This window comes from Periplaneta americana, chromosome 1, assembly GCF_040183065.1.
Source record: "Periplaneta americana isolate PAMFEO1 chromosome 1, P.americana_PAMFEO1_priV1, whole genome shotgun sequence".
NCBI lineage: Eukaryota > Metazoa > Arthropoda > Insecta > Blattodea > Blattidae > Periplaneta > Periplaneta americana.
In genome coordinates this window covers 129,716,614-129,742,180 of record NC_091117.1, presented here as the reverse complement: position 1 = coordinate 129,742,180, position 25,567 = coordinate 129,716,614, and the positions used below count along the sequence as shown (strand labels likewise).

Here is a 25,567-nt window from a genome sequence, read left to right as displayed (position 1 = left end):
GTAGAGGCTCAGTTACCACATAGTTAACTTTTATTTCCACCGTCTTATATTCTTCGCTTCCTTTTCATGTTGAAGCACTCAGGAGATTACTTGCTTCTTTTAATCACAGTGTTAGTAACACTTCTACACTCGCAATAACAATGGCAATGATACAGAACACGAAAGTAGTTACATATAATACTCGTGGCCTGCCGCCGTAAGTTTGGTAACACTGTCCTGGCAAACAAGAGAATATAGCACCGCTCTCAGTTGGCATTGTATTGCCAGTTTGTTCCTAGCAGACGAATTTTTCACACTAGTGAAAAGTTAACATTGTCACTCAATGTTGCAATGCTGTACAAGCTATCCCTCTAGTCTGCACTCACCCCTCACCTATAGAACTACTTCCTGTTTCGTCGCTTTAAAACATGGAAACTAGTATAGACAGCCAGCAGACAGAAGTTGAACACATTAGGAGAGGGGCAATGAGATGCGAAGGACATGCACTGATAATGTCGTAGTTCACATTCCTTCTGCATGCAGAGTTAACTTGGTGGCATAGTACATCATGGCAGATTTATAAAATGCTTTCTATTTTGTGTGACATGTATACCATGAAAACTTTTGCTGGTTGTGGAGAACTAAAATATTAAGTTGATATATATCTTTACAGAATCATGTATGATACTAGCTGGATGTGGAGACGGCTCAATACGTCTCTTTGATCGTCGTTTATCACCCCAAGAGGCAAGGGTTATGACTTGGAGAGAACATACATCCTGGGTGGTAGACGTCAATCTTCGTTGTGATGGTCAGGGTGCTGGAAGAGCCGTTAGTGGAAGGTACGAATCTTTTGCGTGTACATACCATGAGAATGGTATGAAGTTATTTTCTTATTACTTATTAGTTACCATAACAAAAGGTTTTATGTTATAAGTTACTGTATTTATATATCGCACCCTTAAAATAATACTGTCATAACTACCAAAAGTTAGATTTGAGTAAATGCAAGATAAACATTTCAAAGTCGTGTGAGAACTCAGGATTACAAAGTATCAGTATGAGCCCTGCAGACTGTGCACTTGAACTTAGAGATACGACAGTTCTACTGTTTGATAGAGGATTAAATAAAGATTACAAGATTGCCTGTAACTCAAAATTAAGTTTTTAGGAGTTATGGCAGTATTATTCTAGGGGTGCGATATAAGAAAATAGTTTCATTTCAAAATTGTTATATATAAAAGTTGTACAAAAACCACTAAATTGTGTTATCATTGTTATTTTTTGTTAATGTAGATTTAGTTCATCAATAATATTAGTGCGCAATCAAATGCATGTTTATATTTGTATTCTAGCGTTGCTGGAGACATAAGATTTTTTGACATACGACGAAATTCTTCAGTAGGATCTTGTGAGACATCTCAGGGAATGACAGCCATGGCTATTCATAGAACTGCCAACACATTTGCATGGTAAGTTGTTATATTTTATAACATATGTCATTTTATAAGCTGTTCACATATTTTTTTATGCTTTACAGTTTTAATGGAAATGTTAATTGAAGATCATTTATAAGCCTTAGTTTAGCCTTTTATTTCAAGCATAATTTTTAATACACACCAATAATTCTTCTCCCTCCGAAATTTAAAATTGCTGTATTTAATACATATAAGACAAACAGCAAAAATGTTATATTAATATAGTTGTGCCCTACTTTACCGAGAATCATGGCAAACAACATCCAGGCTCCACTGTCTTCTGTAGGATTGAAGTGCATGTGGAGCTTTGAATTCGATTTGTGCTTTGTTCATTTTAATGGATCAGTATGAATTGTACATTAATAATTTCAGGTAGTATTCTCTGGAAAAGGTTCGAACTGTTAACGTTAGGCAGACAGGCCTATTGCTTTTTATATAGTACGCACTTCAAAATGTCAAAACAAAAGTCTCAGTTATCCCGAAACACTTCTGACTCAAGGCAAAACAAAATTCGGAAATTTAATAAAAGTGTGGAAGAATGGGAGATTCATTTATGAACTAACAATGCAATCATTTCAGCCACTCAACCAAGCGAAACTAGCATCGAACGCTTTGATCAACTTGTTGATAACAGAGTTCGAACTTAGCAGGCTCGAGAAAGAGGAAACAGTGTTGAACGTTCTCAGAGAATTAACGAACGAGAATGTATTAATTTGATATGCAGTAATAGTATGTTGGTTCACCATTCCATTATGATGCAAATATTTGATTATGCTCATTTTAATTGTGTTCAAATAGGTAAAATGAATAAACTATGCAATAAATACAATGCAAAAAAAATGGAGTAATGAGCCAAACGTATAATGTTGTGCTATTGGAAAAGTTGTTTCTCCCGAGGTTCAAGAGCTCCCACAATCAATTAAAAATTTACTTATAGGAGTATCTCCATTACCAACACACTTTTTAAATAATATAAGACAATACGACACCTTACTCGAAGTGGCATCTTTGGTACAAAAGAAATATATTAAGTCAATTTTATGCCAACATTTAAAGCTCAAGCATAAGCTTATCATTTAATTGGAAGTCTTCTTCCAGCTGAGAGTAATAACCCTTAGTTCTTACAAGCATATTTTGTTTCAGAAGCTCACCAATTGTCTGTTATTTCTAATATAGTAGAGCCTACCAAAAGCTTAAAAGTAGAATTAATTGAACAACTCCAGAAAGCATTGCTTGAAAATAACAGTTACATTCATAGTTTTAAATACAACTTCGAAAATAGTTCAGGAACAAACGACCTACAACATATAATAAGCTGTTGTTCACTAACTGATTATAAAGCTGTATTCGAAAATATAATAGATTTAAGTCAATTATATTCATTTGTAAAAAGTGCAGCAAAGTGCATGAGTTTTCAATAAAAGACCTTGTATGCATTCTTCAGTGAGTGGTGATATTCATTTGGGTTGCGAGGGAAAGAGAGAGAAGAAAGAAAATTAGGGATGGAACATTTTATATATATATATATATATATATATATATATATATATATATATATATATATGGAATAGAGAGGAAAACAAAGAATTGTACGCATATCAAAAAGAAATCAATGATACATTCTCGATGTTGCTAATGTAGTATGTGAAGATACAATAAGGTTAAAAAAGAATGGGCCGGCAACAAATGTCTGAGTTCCAGTTCACAAGATGACACAATTAAACCATGCAAATGTGCTGTATTTTCTAAAATATGTTATAAAATAAAACGAAAGGTTGATTCTAGCTGCATCAGGGCCTCTGAAGAATGAAATAGCAATAAAATTGATAAATACTAAATCTATCGAAATGGGTACAAAATTGATCGAAACGAAGATGAATGAGAAAGCTACGTAATATGCCATATTAAAATATGAGCTATTGTAGCATATGTAGGTGGATAAAGGATAGCATTGGTTGTAAGAGGTTCGATTCTCCGTTAGTCTTCATTTTTTACATTACAAAATTACCATAATAAGTGTTTATATACACCATTTACACACGTACCAAGTGGCGACATCACCTGGAAATCGACTGAATGTTTAGTAAATAGCACAACCCATCCCCTGGGCAACACTACTGTCTGTTAATAAAACTGTCTGCATTTATATCTCACTCATAGCTTTTAAAATTATGTTTAACTACAACATTAAAACATGTTATCATTGTAAACATTAATTTAGTTCTGTGTTTTAATAATGGCAATACTGAAGTAATACTGTTTACCCTTCTTCAGTTCATATTGGAGTTTAGTTTTCTGTATTTTTTGTTTACCTATGTTCTTCACAGGGAGCATTAACAACATTTGAAAGCCAATTTTCATAAATAATAAAACAATATTAGAAATAATAAAAAGTAGAGCTAATGTTGTAATAATGTATAACATATTATATTGATATTTCATATTCTTCGTCATTCATATATCTGTTACTTGCAGCTGTTTAAGTTCTTGAAGCCCCTTTTTGGACCAGATATGATATTGCAAACATTAATTAGGGCCTACATATCGAATTAAACTGTAAAATTTTGCGTGGGATCTAGAGAAGGATAGTTCGTCTTTTTATTTCGCTACATATTAAAATAATTTTACTTTGATATGTGTTTTGAATATTAACTCCAGAAATAAATGGTATTTTCGTCCCAAAACACCCGTAACACCTATGAAAATTTCACAATTCTCGTAATGTAGGATCACTCACGTTTTACAAATGTGTTACGACAAGTGAAGAGAATTCTATTACAATGAGACAGTCTTCACTCAGGGCATTTGTTTTGGTCTGGGACATTTGTCAACAAACTAGTAGAAATAATATCGTCACCATCAGCATCATCATATTTTACGACACAGATTAGTCAAGACTGTTCCAGTTTCAAAGTGGTTTAATATGTCTGGTCAGCGCTTTCTTGGGCGTCCTATGTTTCTCCTTTCAACTGGTTTGTAATAAAGCAGTTTACTATATATGGTATTCTATGTATTCTATCATTCTACGTGTTCTCTCAATTTATTATTGTAGTCTTCTGTTTTTGAGATATTTAATTGTAATTTCCCCCATTTAGCATGGCTATACTTATATAAATAATACCTCATACAATTATTAATTTCTGCAAAGTATAAGAAACTTACCATTATTATTATTATTATTATTATTATTATTATTATTATTATTATTATTATTATTATTATAAAGGTGATATGGTAAATACATGAAACTGACTATTAATTTTGTATACAGATCAGATCTTTCCTAATAATAGCCCACAAATAATGGGCTGTAATATGTTTGCAAGACTTGCATAACCAAGTTTATTAACAAATTCCACTAACACTTGTCATTAAAAATATAAAATAATACAATAAAAAATTCAACCCTGCCGGGAAGCAAACTTACAACCTCTGGTTCTGAAATCAGAAACCTTATCCCTACGCTACATCACTTCATTGCACTGGCTGCATTGTAGATGGACCTCTATCAAACAATCAACCAGAACAGACATCACAGCATTGCCTTCAAACGCAGTGAATTTACTCATGTGAACCTGACTTAAAATTTAACATTTAAACTGCTAAGAGTCGGTTCATTCTTTCTGAACCTAATTGTACGTAAGCCCACTGAAGATAACAGTGTACTAATTCTAAAATATAATTATGTCTCTCAAAATATTGTTGTTAATGTCCGAAAATGTGTTATTGAGAAATTATATATGTATAATCATGTTGCCAATATAAAACTACCTCTTAATTTCTAAAATATGTCTCTCAAAATATTCTTTAGGTCAAAAAATGACTTATTGCGAGATTATACTGTATTTGTATCTATAGACTATATATAACATAAAAATAATATAATAATATGTTTTGAATTTGTGAGCTTTAATTTTTCAATTCATGTTAAAAAACCGGGTGTGATAAAAAGAGGTCTACAGTGGTCAAAGGGTGAAAATTATATATATTGATTCTGTAGTGCGACTGATAAAGAGGTAAATTTTAGCTCATTATGATAACCCAAGAGGTTCAGACTCGGAACAAGGAAATTCCCTAGCTGTCTTTGAAGATCAAGTGAAAGCATACGTGGACATATTACATGAAATGTATGTCATCACAGCTTCAAATCAATGTGGAACATTGAGTCAATGCTACACGCATGTATAGGGACTGAGGAATGTGTTTGGTTTGCTAAATTTCAAGACAGTGCTAATTAAAAACAAAAACTGTTGAACGTATGGCACATGATGGAATGTTTCCTTTTTGGTGCCTGATCTTCAGCTGTTTTAAACTGAGTTAACACTGGCAGATATTTTGGCTAAGAAGGTCATTAATTCATGTAAATGACGTTATGTAAAGATTCATCTTTAGGGACGAGGGAAGCTTAGTAAAGACAATTCGTTTTTATTTCCTGGAGTTTCAGACATCTCCGAAAAATCAAACAACAGATTAATTAAAGATATAAGTGAACAGGAAAATCCAGGAATACTGGGTGCTTTAAACTAGAATTATTATAATATTATATTATAGTTTTATTACATTATTATTATTTTGTTTTGCAGTGGCTCAGTAAACCAGTATATAAGCATCTTCAATATGGAAGGTGCACCTCTTAACACAATAAAATACCACGAAGGTTTCATGGGACCAAGAATTGGTCCTGTCAGTTGTCTGGCATTCCACCCCTACCGAGTGTGCCTGGCAGCAGGAAGCATGGACAGCTCTATCAGTGTGTATTCTATTGATCCAAAGAGATGACCCATCAACCAACTCTCCCCTGTTGCAATACAGCTGTGGTGAGATGCATGGCAGTGGGGGGGAGAGGTTAGGGACAGGTAAGCATTTAACTTACAGGTAAATGTTGTAGTTGTTGCATCAAAGCTGCCATATAAAGCAATAGGCAGTAACTGTTAATATATGGTTATGTTTAAGTGCATTACAGGGTGATTACTTCCATTTCATCTTATCTATGTATGGGCTGTATATTCTTTCTTTGAATGTTATAATATATAGTTCTGTAATGAAGGTAACTATTCTATCTGAAACAAAGGTATAATGAGTTGTCAGGCAAAATATCACTGTCTTAGTGAGAACATAAGTGTATCTGCATATAAATAGAGATTATTATTGAATGAATGGACAGTAATTTTTAATCCATTTTACAGGTTTTTGATTATACTGTCATACTGCATTCAGGATTTGCTTCTATATTGCATTACATAAAATTAAAATATTTGCTATATATTATAAAGGCATGCATAATTTGAGACTTTACGCACAATATACAGTATTCTGTCTAGAAATGGTTCCACTTTTCATGTCCCAACATTTTCTTTCTTCGAGTCTTAACTATTTCTGTACTGAAGGTAAATTGAAAATTGTAACTGCAAATAATATTCTCCGTTATTTTCTACTTTCAGTTACAAAATAATAATATACTGAGTGTTATTTTGAAGATCAAGCAAGGATATTGTTTACTTATGTTATGACCAATGTTTGTCTCGTGTTGGAATTAAGAAAACAAAACCTATATTATGTTGCCACCAAGGAGAACTACTAGATAATATAATCTTATCCTTGATATATTTCCTCTTAAACTAGATTTTATTATTAGACTGAAACAATTTTAAGTTTGAAGTTCATTGTGGTGCAAAATTTTTGGGTTTTAGCATCGTGTGATGTAATAAATTTATATAAACTGCTAACATTTCGAAGCTCCACCATTATGTAATGCAAAGAAAGGCAATTCAGTCTGTTGTAACTGTTATCAACCAAAATTTTGTATAATTAAGTTCATTATTAACTGAAAATCAGTTTATAAAATGAGGTTAATCCAGTATTTTCAACCATTTCACATAATATATTCTCAACTAAAATGTTTCAGGATTTCAGCAAGACATAAGTATATTGTTCTTTTTATGACTTAGAGGCATTTTTTAAGAAATGGACGTTGATAAATCACGAAATTAAGATGTTAAAATTTTTGCAATCAAAATAGAAAGTTGTAATACAAAATATGAAAATTCATAAGAACTCAATTTTCTGTAATGTATTCTAACGTGATTATAATCTTTTATTTGTCTTGTAAAATACGTTTTGTGTCATTGCTTTACATGGAAGCATTATCATTACTCATATAAATAAAATTGGATTGGATTGTATTGTGAGTACAGACAAAAAAATAATATCCACGATTTGAAATTTAATTTCGTTTACCCCATTATGAAATATCTCTCTCTCTCTCTCTCTCTTTTTTATTCACTCACTGTTAAGGAATGTTATAAGTTTGTCCTCATATGTAAAATAGTTACAGACAAAATCTGAGTTGTCCAATAGCATATAGAAACAGAAATTAGAAAATATAATTACTTAATATTATAAAGAACAAAATGTAGTATTGTGGTTAAGGCATTCTGCTGCAAGTTAGAAAGCTGCGGGTTCTATTCCCGATATTGATGTAATTCTTTTTGCCACACTATGGCCCTAGGTTCACTCACTTTCTAACAGAAATGAGCACCAGTGGTATTTTTTTATGAGGGTAAAGATGGCAAGCATTACATCTCCACTGTTACTAATGCCAATTTCTGCAAAGGTGGGAACCTTAATCTCTTCCTAATCTGTGGGCCTAATCTACGGTGGCTGAATGGTCAGACCTTCAGACTGCCACACAGACGGCCCAGGTTCGATTCCCAGTCATTCGTTCAAAAAATCCTTAGTGACACTTGTGGCAGACAAGGTTGCAGTAGGAGTTTTTCCTGGGGTTCTCCCATTTTTCCCCAAATTAGGCATTTACATCATTCCGTCACCATTTCTCCATTTCATTATCATTCCGTAGCATTCTTCGAATGCTGGCCAGCAACACATGGAAGGGATTGGCCTAGGGACGAGTGGGTTGCCTGTTCGAAACCTGGACCAGAGAATCTTAGTGTGGTCGGCCGGTGTGGGTTTGGGAATGTGTCACCAGAGAGCTAGCGCTAAAGATCTGAACAAGGTCGCAGTGCTGGGCCATAGTGCCCCCCTCCCCTCGTTAAATTCAATTCAATCTGTGGGCCTTCATGGTCTGTGAAAGGAATAACTTCACTCAAGAAAAACTTTGACTCTGTATGTTATCTACTGCCTTTTTAAAATGTTTACTGGCCACATGCATTTTGATTAAAATAGTTGAATATTAAATCAAACCTGCAAGTACCAACCAAAAGGAAAACCGAGCTAAGGTCATCATCTTAGAAGAATTCTGGATGAACATTGAGACCAGAACAGGTCAGTAGACCTATAGATCTAAAAATCTTGATTGTTTGATGTTGATGATGATGATGATGATGATGATGATGGATGATGCTAATTGAAATTACTGTAATATATTTAAAATAGTGAACTGAGAACACAATAGCAACAGTTCTATAATTAATATACGTAATTCTGAAATGAGATAATTGCCAAGTTTTTGTCCTACGGTAGAGTCCTTAACTTGCCAGTATTTGCTCCTACTTTACGAGTGTGCTTATAGATGTTGCTAGTGCCGAGAAGCATAGACCATTTAGTTCGTCAGAGACTGTCCAGAATGCAACACAAGAGATGGATCCACATCACCCTCCTAATGAATGACTATGATGATGGAGAATTGTTGGGATGTCACAGGGAGACCGGTGCACCCAGAGAAAACCTCTGTGTTACCTTGAAGACATGCTTGCCCAACACAAGCTATATATAAATTTAGGATGACTCTATCAAGACTTGAACTCGGGACCCCTGGCTTATAAGCCCAGTATATTAGCACTGAGCCACAAAGATAAATGTAATTGCTAAATATTAAATATGTTGTTAAAGTCATTATCATAATAATAAACACCTTAGATCTGCAATCTTTAACTAGTCATCTAAGTGTCTTCTCAGTTATCTTCCATTCTTTATTCTTTTGGTACGTAATTAATCTGATTCGTGGTTTGTAGGCATTTTGGATATAATACTGCTTCCAAGCTATTCGGTAATTTTTAATTTCCTTGGTATGGGTAACCAATCCATTTTCAAGTAGCAAGAGCAGTATTTTACTGCTTATGGACTTGTAGTAACAATTATTTTGATACTCAAGTTTTTCTTTCATCTTCTGGAATTACTACCCCTGGATCAGGGGAACTGGAGCTTATGTGTTCTGTGGCGATCTTACGTGTCAACATGAGTAATCCGATTCCACTTTTACAGTTTACCATTATAAACTCCGAGTTTAATTATTTTAAAATCATTATCTGATATAAATATAAATTATTTTATTCTCCTGATAATAACTAAAATAACTATTTACTAGATTATCGTTTTACAAGAACAGTGTAGTCGAAATGCATACCAAATAATATTATTTACAATTTACTTTTATTTAACCATATTTGATCTGAAACATTTCAGCTTCTATTGTGTACATATATATGCAAGTGCATAGGCGGAGGACAAAGCAAAACCATAGAATCCCCATATAACGAGGTTATGAGGGACATAATTTACCTCCTTCCCCCCATTATAGCTTGACTGTGGTACAGTATATCAGAATATGATTATTTAATATAGGTATTTTCGAGGGCATGTTTCTTACAGTGTTACATCCACATCCACGATGTTTCAGACCAAGTTGTATAAGGCTTGAACTGTAGGTTCACTACAAATTATAATAGGGCATAACTTAAAACAATCTCTCTCTTTTTCTCTTTCGTACAGAAACACCAAGACAAATTTAATTGCTAAATATTATGTTGTTAAAGTCATTATCATAATAATGAACATCTTAGACCTGCAATCTTTAACTAGTCATCTCAATGTCTTCTCAGTTATCTTCCATTCTTTATTCTTTCGGTACATAATTAATCTGATTCGTGGTTTGTAGGCATTCTGGATATAATGCTGCTTCCAACTATTCAGTAATTTTTTTAATTTCCTTGGTATGGGTAACCAATCCATTTTCAAGTAGCAAAAGCAGTATTTCACTGCTTATGGACTTGTAGTAACAATTATTTTGATACTCAAGTTTTTTTTTCATCCTCTTGAATTACTACCCCTGGATCAGGGGAACTGGAGTTTATGTATTCTGTGGCGATCTTACATGTCAACATGAGTAATCTGATTCCACTTTTACGGTTTACCATTTTAAACTCCAACATGCATCCATCAATAAAACTACGTAACAGTGCTAACAGAAACTTTTTTATATAAAGTTTACCTTCCTGAAGATATAATTATGAAATGCAAACTCGAATTATTTTATTTAATCTCGTCTTTAAGTTTACACACTATACTGAGATCAATTTTCTTTTTTCTGCGTTGTTGTGTAGTATATTATTCATATTTTTCCAAGTGGCGGCCTGAACACCTGCAGACTTGTATAGGCTGTTACAAAAGAAACTTTACAGTGCTTCCATTCCTCAAATGAGGTATAGGAATTCTTATACATTCAGAAATTTAAAATAAATATTATAGTCCAGACACATGATCTGAAGACATTAATTCATCAATTTAAGAACAGAAACTTAATCATAAACAAAAGCAAAAAAGATCTTTTGAATTCAATATTTTCTAACGTTAGCAGAAAAAAAATCAGACAAGTTTCGGGTGGCAGTGCCCCCCCCCCCCCATAACTCCGCCTATGTGCAGGTGTATTATGAACTTACTTGTAAGTGATTGAATAGGGTCAATTTTACTTTTAAAAGTTTTAATTTTCAGCTTGGTCTTCATCGAAAATTATATTTTATTGTGTGTACTGTACTGAACATTAAAGTGTTCACACTGATTTAATAGTTCTAATAATCTGCAGATCATAAAATATTTGTATAAAGGTTTTTAAATAGTAAACAAGAAATGCAGTTGACGTCAAATACATAGTAGTTATGTTCTATTTCTGTGGAAGCCCACTTACAATAGCTATTTTGTAATTTCTTAAAATTGGTCATTATTGTTTGCTTGTGACTGTACTCTTTCTACGTTCTGTTAAGGAGACCTTTAATATTGTAGGTTCATTATTCTTTCTCATCATTGTACCAAATAATTTTTTTATTTTACTTAATATATCACAAACTGCTTATGAACGTAAGTTAATGAAATAATTGAATACCGGTAATAAATAATTTATGTCTCAAATTTTTGCAAACAGAAGCCAGAATTACTGACACTATCTTGGTTTATTCACAAATATAGGCTTGAGGAGGCTTCACTGTATTTATTAATATTGTGAATAGATGGGGTATTACATACATGAACGAATTTAGGGTTGTAGATGAAATATATCTACATCTTCAGATAAATGTTAATCTTATCTGTGTGAAAATTACGTGGAATAAAAGACTGCTTTATTAATTTTTAGTATATATTATGTTATTCCATATGTAATACTTTGCTGGAGATGAAGATAGCACAAAATGGTCAGTTATGGCTTTATGTTATCTTGGTGATTGCACCTATACAATGCTTAAAGGTCTCCAATGGGATCTTAGGAATATGGCAGCTATAATTTAAAATGTTGTACAGTTTATTCAGTATAGTGTAGATGAAAAGCACTTAAAGTTGATTTAGAAATTTGGATGATTTGCATAACGTTACAGTTTGAGTTTTCTATCAAGAGAAATTTTGCATGGTAAGTACAAAATGTCACAGTTGTAAATACTAGTTTATTGAGTAGGCACTATTTTTACAAATCTGACTTTCGAGATATTTCCATTGTCTCAGTTTTCATAATCTGTTTTATCGTCATGAATATGTTGCAAAGATTTCTTTGTTATTATAATTTTTATTGGTTTATAGTAGTGTACTTAATTTTATTAATATGTAGCAGTGAATTATTCCATTTATTTCCTAATGAAATACCTATAATTATTTCCACTCTGATAAAAAATTGCCACTTAAATTTTAATGTACATACATCTGAAAGTTCCTGTAATCAGATGTCATTGTAGAGTAATGTGGCATTTCTATATGGCCCTGTAAGTAGTCACCCTATAATACACTACATCATTACATCTCTACACCACTACCATGCCAGACACACTTATTATGGTTCGTATTTACCCTGCCATGTTTCAGACTGTCATGATTACATGTAGGACTGAAATTGCATTAAGTCGTTCCTTATGAAACACTTGCTGCAAAAGCTGGCCAAAGTTATGTTAACCAGGAATGTGTTATACTTAGCTGCATAATTATTGTGTTTCCATTATGGGAAATTTGTAATATCATATTGAGACATATTATGGCTTATTAACTGAAGGTCTGTATAGAATTGTACACCTATGCATAAAGTTTGTAGAATCATTAGCCTAAGTGTATAAAATGAGCTATGTTTAAATACTGCAGTCTTGAGTCAACTGATTGATTGTACATGCAATTGGCACTTCGTGCTTACACTGATTTGAAATCTCATTAATGTGGAAATATAAATGTTAACATTTAACATCACACCAGTTCCTGTGTTCTTTCGAACTTAGGATTGAATTTGGATTACCAATGAATTGATGTTCGCAATAAGTATTTGTTACTCGACAGATTTTGAGAGATTTTATGGTGAACAAGTCGACTGAGATGAAATTTGTTTAATACTTCTGTCTCTTATGTATATATAATTCCCCATTGATTCAGTTTCTCTATTATGTTACTTCTTTGGTACAGAAGTTCAGATGCATTATTAAACAACTAAGAAATTGCATTATTATTAATATTACAATAATACTTGTAGGATTTGCTCATACAGGGTGACTAAGATGTAGACAACAACAGAAGAAATGCGAGCCTTTGTTATTATTATTCCTCTAAACTGCACACTCCTTACTCCCATCTACAAGCAGTTGTCAAAATACAAAAATAACACTAGCTTCAATCAATAATCAAAAGTTGGTCACCATTTACCTACCTACTTTTCACATGTAATATGATCTCTTTCTAGAGCAAATGAAGGAAGAAAGTAGTGTTGATGTACCAACTAATTTTCCAAGTATGCCATTGTATTGTTCATAAATTAACCGTTAACTACCAATGCTGAAGACTGGTGGCATCTTACTTTCTCTATGAGTTCACTATTCTTCATAAGAAGAGGTGTAAAATAAAAAATACATGGTGCATATAATAATGGGAGTAGTAATTTTGAAATTGTTAGTATTTTACTACTATTAATATTGTGTATTGTTCTACCTTGTCATTTTGGCAATGAGATTGTTTTATAATAGACTAATATAATAATAATAATAATAATAATAATAATAATAATAATAATAATAATATCAATATGTGGAACAAATCTCACAAGGTTATATACTGTTGTGTTCGTGATTCATATAATTACAATAATGTTACTTACTACAGACACATTTGTAACAGCTGAACTATTCGTCATTCATCCATATGAATGAAGCCAGTTACGTAGACCAATTTACTGACAAAGAGTCATTGCTCAGGGTGTGCCATGGGATGGTGGTCTATGCTACACCCACATGAGGTGAAATGATGATGGAGAGTTGTTGGGATGTCATCACAGGGTAGTCGAAGCTCCCGAAGAATGGACCACAGGCTTGCCCAACACAAGTTATAAATAGGGGTATGCTGGGGATCGAACCTCAGTCCACAGGATTATAAATCCAGTGCTCCAGGCATTAGACCACAGTGACAGCACTGTATTACAGTAAATATAAAAAACACTGATTATAACAACAAGCTTCACTCTTGTATGTAATGTCTTTGACGTTTGGAAACTGAGAAATGTTTTGAATGTTTATATCATCAACACACCAACTTCTTCATATTGACTGTACATAAATTTTCAGACTACATGACGTTAACCAACACAATAGCCTACAGTAGAAAGAAGATTTAGATAGTGATAGATATTACCAAGATACATCAGTCAAGGAACACAAATTTATTTAATAAACATTACATAGTGTTTATTTTTCTTCAAATAAATTTGGTCAAGAAACCACGCATCATTGAATTGAAAATATAAGTATAATTAATAATGTTATAAAATGAACATAACTAATATGGCATATTTCAAAATACCTGCCCCAAGCCGAGATTTGAAGAGTATATCAAACAATTGGGATATTTTCAATAAATAAATCATATTGGAACAAGGATTTTTCTGGGCTGAGAGGTCGTGGTCTGCTGATGGTGTTGCTACCAGTACCAGGTGTTTCGTCTACTGCTGCAGCAGACATCTTCACCTTGTGTATCTCGCTATTGAAGATGTCTGCTGCAGCAATAAGCGAAATGTCTGATACCGGTAATAACACCATCAGTAGACGACGGTCTTTCAGCCCAGAAAATCCTTGTCCCATTGATGCCAGCTGTGAAAGCTTACATGCTAATATAAATTATAATTGAAAGTTCATATAATGCCAAACCAACCATAAAAATAAATACATATGATAGTCGATTTGTCACCATGAACAGTGCCTGCTATTTAAAGTCAAATATTTTTACATTAGAGTTAATTATTAAATTGATTAGTGTGCAGTTTTATTATTGTTGAATTGAATAGCAAATGTTTTTTGTTAGCAGTTTGATTTATTGTAAACATTTCAGATAAGCGTTTTTCATATTCTTATAATTATTGTTATTTCTTAATTTAAGATCTTAGCAAATGAAATAAAGTATACCAGTAATTTGTCAGTAAATGTTGAATAGTGGGATCCTATTAACAAATTTCAGTATCAGAATAACCCCTCATTTTATTACATTTTATGTTACGTATATATTTATTATTTTCACATTAATGAGTTTTAGCAATGTGTAGATTTTATTTATAGCAATATAGTCTGAATAAGGTGTGTTACTTTCAGTTTACTATTAAGATATCTTGGACGTGTAATGCCCAATATATTGAAGCAGCGATTCTGTTGTGTTGATGTAAAGCAAAATAATGCACTTGTCATTGTAATCTAAACATTATACAAGTCATAAAACTTTAATAATACTATGTCCTAAATATACAATATATTTCGAAGTAATTAATATTGTCAGGGAAAGGCATAATATTATGTGACGTTAATGAAAAACAATGGAGGAAGTATTTGCTACCTTTAAAAATTAACTGATTTATCATCATACTTATATTATTTCTACTACAGCTGCTACGTTCCATGGATGCTGTTAATTATCAACCTTCACATAATTATTAAAAAGAAAGATACGATATTACTTACAAGCATTCTGTTTAAAATGCTAGTCTCTTTTTACTTTGGAATGTACAACAAGTAATAATTAGATTATAGATATCTTTCATAGTGTTTCTTTCACTGCAAACCCAGCATTCTCCAATCTTGCCTATTTTCTGCCTTCCTCTTAGTCTCTGCATATGATCCACTTATCTTAATGTCGTCTATCATCTGATATTTTCTTCTGCCCTCGGACTCCTCTCCCATTCACCATTCTTTTTAGTGCATCCTTCAGTAGACAGTTTCTTCTCAGCCAATGACCCAGTCAATTCCTTTTTCCTTTCTGATCAGTTTCAGCATCATTCTTTCTTCACCCACTCTTTCCAACAGAGCTTCATTTCTTATTCTGTCTGTCCATTTCGCAAGCTCCATTTTCCTCCATATCCACATTTCAAATGCTTCTAGTCTTTTCTCTTCACTTCGTCGTAATGTCCATGTTTCTGCCCCATACAATGCCACACAAAGCACCTCTTATAGTTATTGTATAACCATAAAGCCATAAAGTATGACCTTTTCTGTTAGTCTTCACTGAGAAAACACAACAAAAAAGAAGACATTGCATAGAGCTTAGCTTATCTGGAGCTTAATTATTTTCATTCATGAACTATGGGTTCCATAAAAACAGGGAATTTCACTTCCCCAATTACATAAAATTAAAAGCTTACTTTTTTTTTTGTATAAAATATTCTCTCAGATAAGAACATTAAATTAAGCAAATTTGATTTAACTCCTTTCCGCATACTGGGACAGATATGGCAGATTCTGGTTTTATATTCATATAACATAATATAAGCGTATAATATTTGAAACTGCATACTGGGACAGATATGGCACACTGTCAGTAACTGGATTTGACCATATGTGACATCTGTTGAGAAAGATAGAACTACTTAAGTTATTTGAATATAAAACTGGTGTGTGCAAAACTGTCCTATGCAGTAAGGGATTAAATGCAAGTGCTTAAAATGCAGTAACAACAGGGTGCTCTATTTTAAAATTCTTCGTTGTTTCATTATGAATCTGTACATGTTGTTGTGTATACATTGTCATTTTGATAATATTTCTGCTTTAATATTGAGTGAAGTGGGGTAAATGATATTCAAAATAGTACTGTAATTTCGGGAAAAAGTATAATACTGTATTGGGAAACTACATTAAAACCTCCATATAACGAAACTGAAGGGACCAAATTTTACGTATTTTGTTACAATGGATGTCTTACCCAAAAGTCACGAAATAATTCATACTACAGGTATCTATTATAATTTTCTTATATGTTCTTTTCGAATTTCTAAACAAATTTCTTTTAACTTCTGACAAAGTTAATAAAGTTTCACGCAATCTGTTTTAAGCACTTCAGAAATAAGTTTTCTGCAGGCATAGCGGATACTGCATGTGGGATAGATAGAACACAATTTGTCTCTCCTATCTGCTTGAGTCTCTCGTAGCTGCACCAGAGTACCCACTATGGCTTCGCTTTAAAAATATGTGTGCGCAGGACTACCTTCTTCCCTCACACACAGAACATAACGCAACCTGCTCGCATGTAGCTAGACGTGTCTACCCTGGTTTGTACACTGCAGTGATACGATAGTGTTTCCTTCCCATGAGTGTTGTTTCTTGTGCTGCAGTTTTTAACAGTCTCTATCAAGTATGGAAAAAGATCAGGTGATGATCAGCATGAAAAATGTGACTTTTGATCGTGTTAGTATTCTTAAAAGGATTGCTTTGTTGGCTTTAACATTGAGCAGAAACTGAACTTAAGTCTAAAATAAATAGACAGTCCTCAGTTAAATTTGTCCCAGAAAACCGGAAATATGACTAGAAAATGTAACAGTACTTTGTATTCTAAATATAGGTGGCTATGTGGTTCTGAGCAGGTGAAGAACCTTGGAGTTGTACTGGTATTTCCTCAGTAAAAACTTCGAAATAAAAGCTAAAGTATGCAGGGAGAAAAAACATAAAAAATGCAGAAATGTTTCACATGTTGAGAAGAAACAATAGAAAACTTGGGAAACATCATGCTTAGAAGCTGTTAGACATAATGAAAATATGACACGGAATATACAAATATTCGCTCACACTGTTGATGTAGTATGACACCTTGGACAGCAAGAATAAATTAGCCTTTAGAGGAAATCAAGAAGCCCAAGAATCGATAAGTAAATATAGTTATTTAGAAACCCTGATCTCAATGGCAATAGAAGAAGCCTTCCATGAAAGACCAACTTGAAAGCAGTTCTGTTTTTAAAGGCATATCTACAGATATTCAGAACGATTTGATCCAGTCTGTCACTAATGTTTTAAGGGAAAAGATATTATTGTTCTTGGAATGATGTAGATATTTTGCGTCTACCTATATTTATTTGTTATGCTTCACCACTGCTTTGTTATAAGGGAATTGTTTGTAAAGGGATAACATTCAACGACATGTTCCCTAGTACTCACACATTTATTTTCTACTGTTAATAGAAATTACAACTTTATTAATATATTGTATATACACTATACCTTGAAATTAATAGTATTATTGTAGAAGGTTTAACAGTTGGTTCTCACGAATTTCAGCATGTTGTTGTAAAGTGACTGTAAGCTTTAGAAAAATCAAAATAACACAGGATATGGCTTGAACAATGCAATTTATTGGTATGTTATTTTCTGAAAATGAAACATTTCAAGTGATCCCCTCGATATTTACAGTTTGTTGTAATCTTACTAATATAGAATTTTTGGCACAACCCTGTTAAACGAGAATTATTTGCAGTCAGTGAAAAACCTGAAACACGAACTCAGAATAAATAAAGATATCGACAGTGAAACATAATGCTAGTATAGTTGTATTGTATTTGCATTAGTGTGCACCTTCTAGTCTTTATTGATGGCACAAGCCAGCAGATAAGTATGAGTAGTGTGTCGACTACTGCGTATAAATACTGCACCAAATCAAAATAAAATTACTGTTTGGAGGAGAGTATAGCCATCTGGAGTTTAAGACGGATTTTGTTATAATGAAGGCAAAAACATGTTCGTTAATAGAGGTAAATGTACATTATAGTGCATATAATTTTGGCAGGACCGAAGGTTCACATCGAAATACGGAGTTTTTCGCTATCAAGGAGTTCGTAAGATAGAGATTTTATTGCAGGTGGTTTGTAATGCTCAACCATTCGGAGTTCGTTCATGGTATTGTAGTGAAATAGATTATTTTTATTGATTATAATAGAATCGGCGGCTGGGTAACTCAGTTGGTAGAGCAGCTGGCTACAGACTGGAAGGTCTGGGGTTCGATCCCAAGTGGTGATGGGATTTTTCTCGTTGCCAAACTTCCAGAATGGCCCGAGGTTCATTCAGCCTCCTATAAAATTGAGTACCGGGTCTTTCCTGAGCGTAAAAGGCAGTCAGAGCGTGGTGCTGACCACACCACCTCATTCTAGTGCCGAGGTCATGGAAAGCATGAGGCTCTACCTTCATGCCCCCCAAGTGCCTTCATGGCGCGTGATGGGGATACCTTTTTTTTATAATAGAATCAACTTCGTTATGCAATATAAGTTTTAGAATACATTTTATGTCTATAGCAATGAGAAGCAAAACAGTCAGAAAAGGGCAACAGATATTTGAGCTTTCTAGAATCAATGTGTCTCATTAGTTATTACTACGATGGTGCTCCAGGTTTTTCTTTTATCTGGGAAACTGTTACTAGGAATTGTATACAACTTTAAAAATTCATAATATACACTTGAAATTAAATTTGAATTCCCAGATGTTAGCAGAAAGGCATGTTCAGTTCTTAATTTTTATTCGGAGAATTTTTGGAAATCATACCAGTTATTGCAAAATATATATATATATATATATATATATATATATATATATATATATATATATATATATAAAGTAAAGCAGAACAATTTTTATCTTAATATTGTAGGAAAAAGGAATGTTAATAGAATGAAATCCCTTCAAGAAAAGAGGGAAATATATTTCTTCCAATCATATATAGTAAAATAGAAAAATGAAGCAAAATTTGATGTTAATATCACGATGTTATATAGTACATATTTCGAAAATACCAAAATGTTTGGAGTAAAAAATGTTTGATGAAACATAATTCATAATACAAATATTAATGCTTTAAAAAGAATATAAATGTATAAAATAATTAACATTAAAGATAAACTTGTGAAATAATCACTACACTTAAATGTTGTTGTTGGTCCAATCCCTAAGCACTTGATAGTGAAGTCATTCGCAGTCTTGCACTTAACAGACACTACATGGTGTCTGACAAGTCCTGCATCATAGGTGATGATATCAAATTTGTAGTGTGCAGAGTTGGCTCGACGAGAACTTCCGTAATTGGTGGATAGGACACAGAAGACCCAGAGAATGGTCTCCAAGATCGCCAGACTTAAACCCCATTGACTTTGCCTTATGGGGTTATCTGAAGGAAAAGGTGTACGAAGTCATGATCTGCAACATCTACGAACACGAATTGAGGAAAAGTGTCGTGAAACACTGTTGATCATGCATACCTTTCCTTTTTAATTGATGGGGTGTATCATAATTAGTCTGGGGTTCAATAGCCCATCTTTCTATTTTATATAGATATTCCTTGGGAGCACTTTATTTTAAAGAAAGACGGATTTTTTGCAGAGGATGTACAGGGATTTTAGGACATAATGAAATAATGAAAGACCTTAGAATGCAGTTAATTATTATAAACGTAAATCGAAATTGTTGAGTGATGTTCATGTACTTAGGGTAATAAATATGAAAGCATAACTGGATGTGAGAGTAGGTGAAATTAATATAATATTAAGATACAAACAGAATATGATCTCTGAATCCACAACTCCATATAAATTTATACATTTCGTAACATTACTTTCCATCATTTAATACAATACAATGTAAAACATTACTTATTAGAGAGAAAAAAACGTAATGTGTTTGGAACATTATTCGTGAATATAAGACTCCTTTAATATAATAATGTCAAAAGAAACTTTTGAAATAACATATGCTGCATTCTCGTTTTCTTCATCAGGAAAGGCAGAAGTATAACATTTAAGTTCTAAATTTTAAGAGGAGATAATTTGCCCGAAACAGTAAGTGGAGACTATTCAGAATGAAAATTAGTTAGTATTAATGTTAGGAAACAGTTTATAACTTTAAGTTGTTACTACTTTGTGATGAATATCACAGTTTCATAAATGTGAAGGTTGATAATTATTTCATATTGAATGTGACACACCTTGGTTTCCATTGTAAAGAATATTACCAATAATATATTAAGGCACTTATAAATATGACTGTACAGAAAATGCTTGAGTACTTGTTTTGTTGATCTCTTTATTATTAAATAACAATCATAATAATCTACGTTATTTATATATTTACACAACTTGCGTCTCTATATAAACAAGCAGAGAGACTAATTGCTATTGGAATATTACCTTCTTAAGAGAAGTTTATAATCTTAATTTCCAGTCTGTTGCATATTTCTTCATTGTTAAATACAAATAATGAAAATCTATACCCGTATGTAGATTGCACTTTTTGATCAATCATTATATAAAATTAATTTTATGGCATATTTAGCCAACAGATGACGATGACGACGATGATGATGTAGATAGCACTGTTTAATCATTTATTGTATAAAAGCAGTTTTATTAGCATATTTTGCGATTGTCTCATTTTTGTGTGGTCATCTATGTGTATATTTTCCTAATATGTTTTAAGAAGAATATTCCAGTACATTCAGTTTCTCTTACTCGTCCTGTATTAATTCTCCATTACTTGCTTGTATGCTGTTATAGGAATATTTTACGAGGCACATCCATAAAGTAACTTCCCCACCGTCCCACAGTTAGCAAACCGTATGTTGCGTGAAGCGACTGCATGTACGTGATAGAGTAATGTCCTGGCATGGCGCATGCACTAGCGGAACTGAGTTCTCTCAGTAGCTTCGTTGCATTGGTTGAAGATGGACGCTCCTATTCCAGCTCCCGCCGTGTGTGAAGTGCAATCAGTGATAAAGTTTTTGAATGCACAGAACATAGCGCCAATTGAAATTTATCATCAGCTGTGCCAGGTCTATGGGGTTAACTTCATGATCAAGCAGATGGTGCATTGCTCCACAAGGTCGTCTGTGATGATGGTTGGCCTCCCATTGCGCTCCTCGTCATGCACATTTTGGCATCCTGCTGAAAATTGTCTACAGCAGCAACACACCATCTGCTTGCTCATGATGTTAGGCACATAGACCTGGCACAGCTGACGATAAATTTCAAATGGCGCTATGCCCTGTGCATTCAAAAACTTTATCACTAGTCGCACTTCACACGCGGCGGGAACTGGAACAGGAGCGTCCATCTTCAACCAATGCAACGAAGTTACTGAGAGCACTCTGTAAGTTCCGCTAGCGCATGCGCCATGCCAGGACATTACTCTATCACGTACATGCAGTCGCTTTGCGCGACATATGGTTTGCTAGCTGTGGGACGAGTGGGGAAAGTTACTTTATGGATTCGCCTCGTATTTTTAAGCATGGAGTTCAACATCATCTTTACAGAAACACCATCTGTAGAATAATTATACAGATAACTAAAAAATTTCATCGAAGGTGTAGAATACCACCTGCAATATCTGAAAGGAAAATTATGCAGGGTGTAAATGATATAAACTGTCAAAATTATACAAACTGTGCATCTTGGTCTACTAAACATGATGTGTAGTGAAATTTTGTTTTTCTTCTATTTCTGTTTTTAATTCCTAAAAATCATGTTTTTAAGGATTGATAGTAGTCTAATATTTACTGTTCTAGTAAATATGAACGTCATTGTCAATGACCTTCCGTCCAACACACGCTAACAACACCACAGTAGAGAAACAAAGTACCCTGATTTGTAAATAAGGATATTACCACAGTTGCAATGTATGTGGCGGACTTAAGTAATGACGGTTTACTACCATTTTCAAAACATTAGACTCACAGATAACATTTTTTCTAGGGTAACCACAAAAGTTACAGAAAAATTTTATTAGACTTTTTTGTTCAGTACTTAATTTGTTTTCTATCACCAGTATTTTTTTGGCAGTTTATATCGTTTATATCCTGTATAATGTACCATGTGTGAATGTAGAAGATAAAGTGATCTATTCTCATTTATTTAAATTCAGTTGAGGAGGTAATTATTGTTCAAGACAGCACAACATACTTTGGAAGCTTGCACAGGAATATAGAAAAGCTGGGATACAAATCAACTTCGATACTGAAGGACAGAGATGTGGATAAGAATCTCTACCTGAGAATCATAAAATCTGTTACCAAATGTAAATATTTAAGGGGAGACTGTACTTCCATATCTTACAATGTTAAATTCCTTAATTTTAGGTGCACTTTTCTCAGAAGTTATAAAAGATACAAATGTATAAAAAATAGAGCATATATAACATAGGTACTTTATGTATACAACCAGTTGAATAAATTTAAAATTGCACTGAGCGGTTGGCAAAAAAAATTTCATTGATAAAATTTTTTGCATTAAGAATTACTGCAAATTATTTTCTACTTTTGTTGAAGATAGAAATAATCTTAATTTTTTTAACCTACTGTTTAATATGTCAGTACATTGATATTGTATATAAATTTAGCCTTCTGGATACAATACTTTCTGAGAAAAGTGCACCAATGTCACAAAAATAAGAAAGTGCAGAAAAATGGTGTCAAAGTTTCCATATCTTGCAATGTTAAATTCCTCAATTTTGGGTGCACTTATCTCAGACGTGATAAAAAAATTACAAATGTAGAAAAAATAGGGTATATGTAACATACTTTTATGTATATAACCGGCTAAATAAATTTAAAATTCCACTGAGCTGTAGACAAAAAAAGATTTTGCATTGATAACATTTTTTGCATTAAGAATAAATTACTACAATATTTTTGCTGAAGATAGAGCTAAAAGCTGACAATTAGAAGAAATAAAATCACATTATCATTTTACATATATTAAACTACCGAAAAATTATAAAAACAAAAAAATTTTTTTTTTGGCCAAAATTCAGTGTACAGACTCCCCTTAAGATCTTACAATGATGACGTGGACTTTGTGAGACAGATGTTTCACAAAGGATAAATGAAAGGATATGGGTATAGTAAGAGCTTAAAGGGTATTCTGTGTTGTAGCAAGAGAGACCATATCTATTTCTGTATAAAGTGTACTAACTTATAAAAGTGCAGGCTGAACAATGAAAAACTTGAGAGAAATAGGAGAGTACTGAGTCTGCAAAGTGTCAGGAGCTTAGACATGAATACTGACAAAATCTGCAAAGATTAAAAGTTAGATCTTTACAATGATATGGACGTTTAAAGTGAATGCTATAAGACCTGAAAGAGTTCAGATTGGTCACTAAAAGGAAGAAGAAAATATGGAAGGTTCTGCACAGTATAACACTACAGACTGATACAAACAATCTAGTCGCAATGTCTCGTTTAAAAAGTGTGTAATATGGCTGAGTCAAGTTTTCTTTAGAACACTGAATGTACATATACGATTCATCAAATTTGTAGACTGTTTCAAGAAAGATTTCCTGGTGTGAAAGTTCCAGCTCGTAAAATAATTTGTAAACTTCAGGAGACTGGTAGTATTACAAATAAGAGGTGCAGAAAGGAAGAAAAGATTTTTGACAGAAGAAACAGATGATTATTGACTATCGCTTAGAAAATTTCCTTAAAAATCCATTAGATGGCTTATCCAACAAGCGGGAATTTCTCATTCTTCTATGCATAATGCTATAAAAGTTGTTGAAAATCAAACCATGGAAAATTAATATGTATTGTGAACTAAAATCAGGCGATCCTAGAAAAAGGCTTACATTTTGTGAATGGATTGTGAATAACATGTATCATGGAGAAATAGACTCCTCTTAATTTCTCCTCAAGTCAGGCTTGGTACCATCTCCATGGCTACATAAATTCACAATATTACCGCAACTGGTCCAATGAAAACCAGCCATTATTCACTAAGTTCCCCTGCATGATGAAAAAGTTACTGTATGGTGCGCCATGAGTGGAGAAAGAATTGTTTGACCATTTTTTCCTTTCTTCAAGAAACAACTAATGCTGATATGTATGTAAATCTGATTTTACAGCCTCCTTTTTTTAAGAATTACGAGAGATGGCACTAAATTACGCATTCTTTCAACAGAATTTTGTATCCATTCATACAACATACATTTCCCTATACAAAATTAATCAAGTACTGCAAGACAGAGTCATTAGTGTTAATCTGTAGTCTCTTCGATCCCTTGACCTGACTCCTTGTGATTTTTCATTTGTTGGGTTAATTCAAAGATGAAGTATACAGGACAAACCCACACACCTTAGAAGATCTCAAGCATAATATCTGTTAAAGAGTTTGTCTCTATTTTGTGATGGAGACATGAGCGAACTATAGAGAACATATTACGTAGGTGCCAAAAATGTATAGGAAAGGATAGCGGGCATTTTCAGCATGTTCTTGGTTAAATTGGGTGAGTACACAACATATTACCAGTATCAACTCAGCATTCTGCATGGCCAGTAGGTGTAACCATTGCTGTGCATGCAAAAACAGCCATGCAGGCAGACCATGTTAGACTTAGATACCTAGTATGATATAATTACTAGTTACAAAGGTCACTCCGAAAGTAATGCACAACATTTTTTTTAAATTTATTTTTATTCTACTTGTATAAACAAGAATGTATTGTTGAAAATCAAATTGGATGTGTTTATTATTTATTGCTATGAATAGTAACCACAACTCTCAGTTACATTTTCCAATATATATCGTCAACAATATTGTTTAATCACTTTCCAGCATGTTCACTATATAATTCGATATGAAAGATTTATTCCGC

The 25,567-nt window shown here is 33.1% G+C and overlaps 1 protein-coding gene across 1 annotated transcript in view; it reads left to right on the top strand.

Moving 5' to 3' along the window:
• raptor (regulatory associated protein of MTOR complex 1) overlaps positions 1–8,307 on the top strand; it is a 128,346-nt gene extending 120,039 nt beyond the window's left edge. Inside the window, exons 23-25 of the mRNA XM_069827267.1 lie at positions 653–821; positions 1,335–1,451; positions 6,041–8,307. Coding sequence (XP_069683368.1) covers positions 653–821; positions 1,335–1,451; positions 6,041–6,236 — 482 coding nt within the window. The 3' untranslated portion in view covers positions 6,237–8,307. The remainder of the gene's footprint in view (positions 1–652; positions 822–1,334; positions 1,452–6,040) is intronic.
• Positions 8,308–25,567: the final 17,260 nt, after the last annotated feature.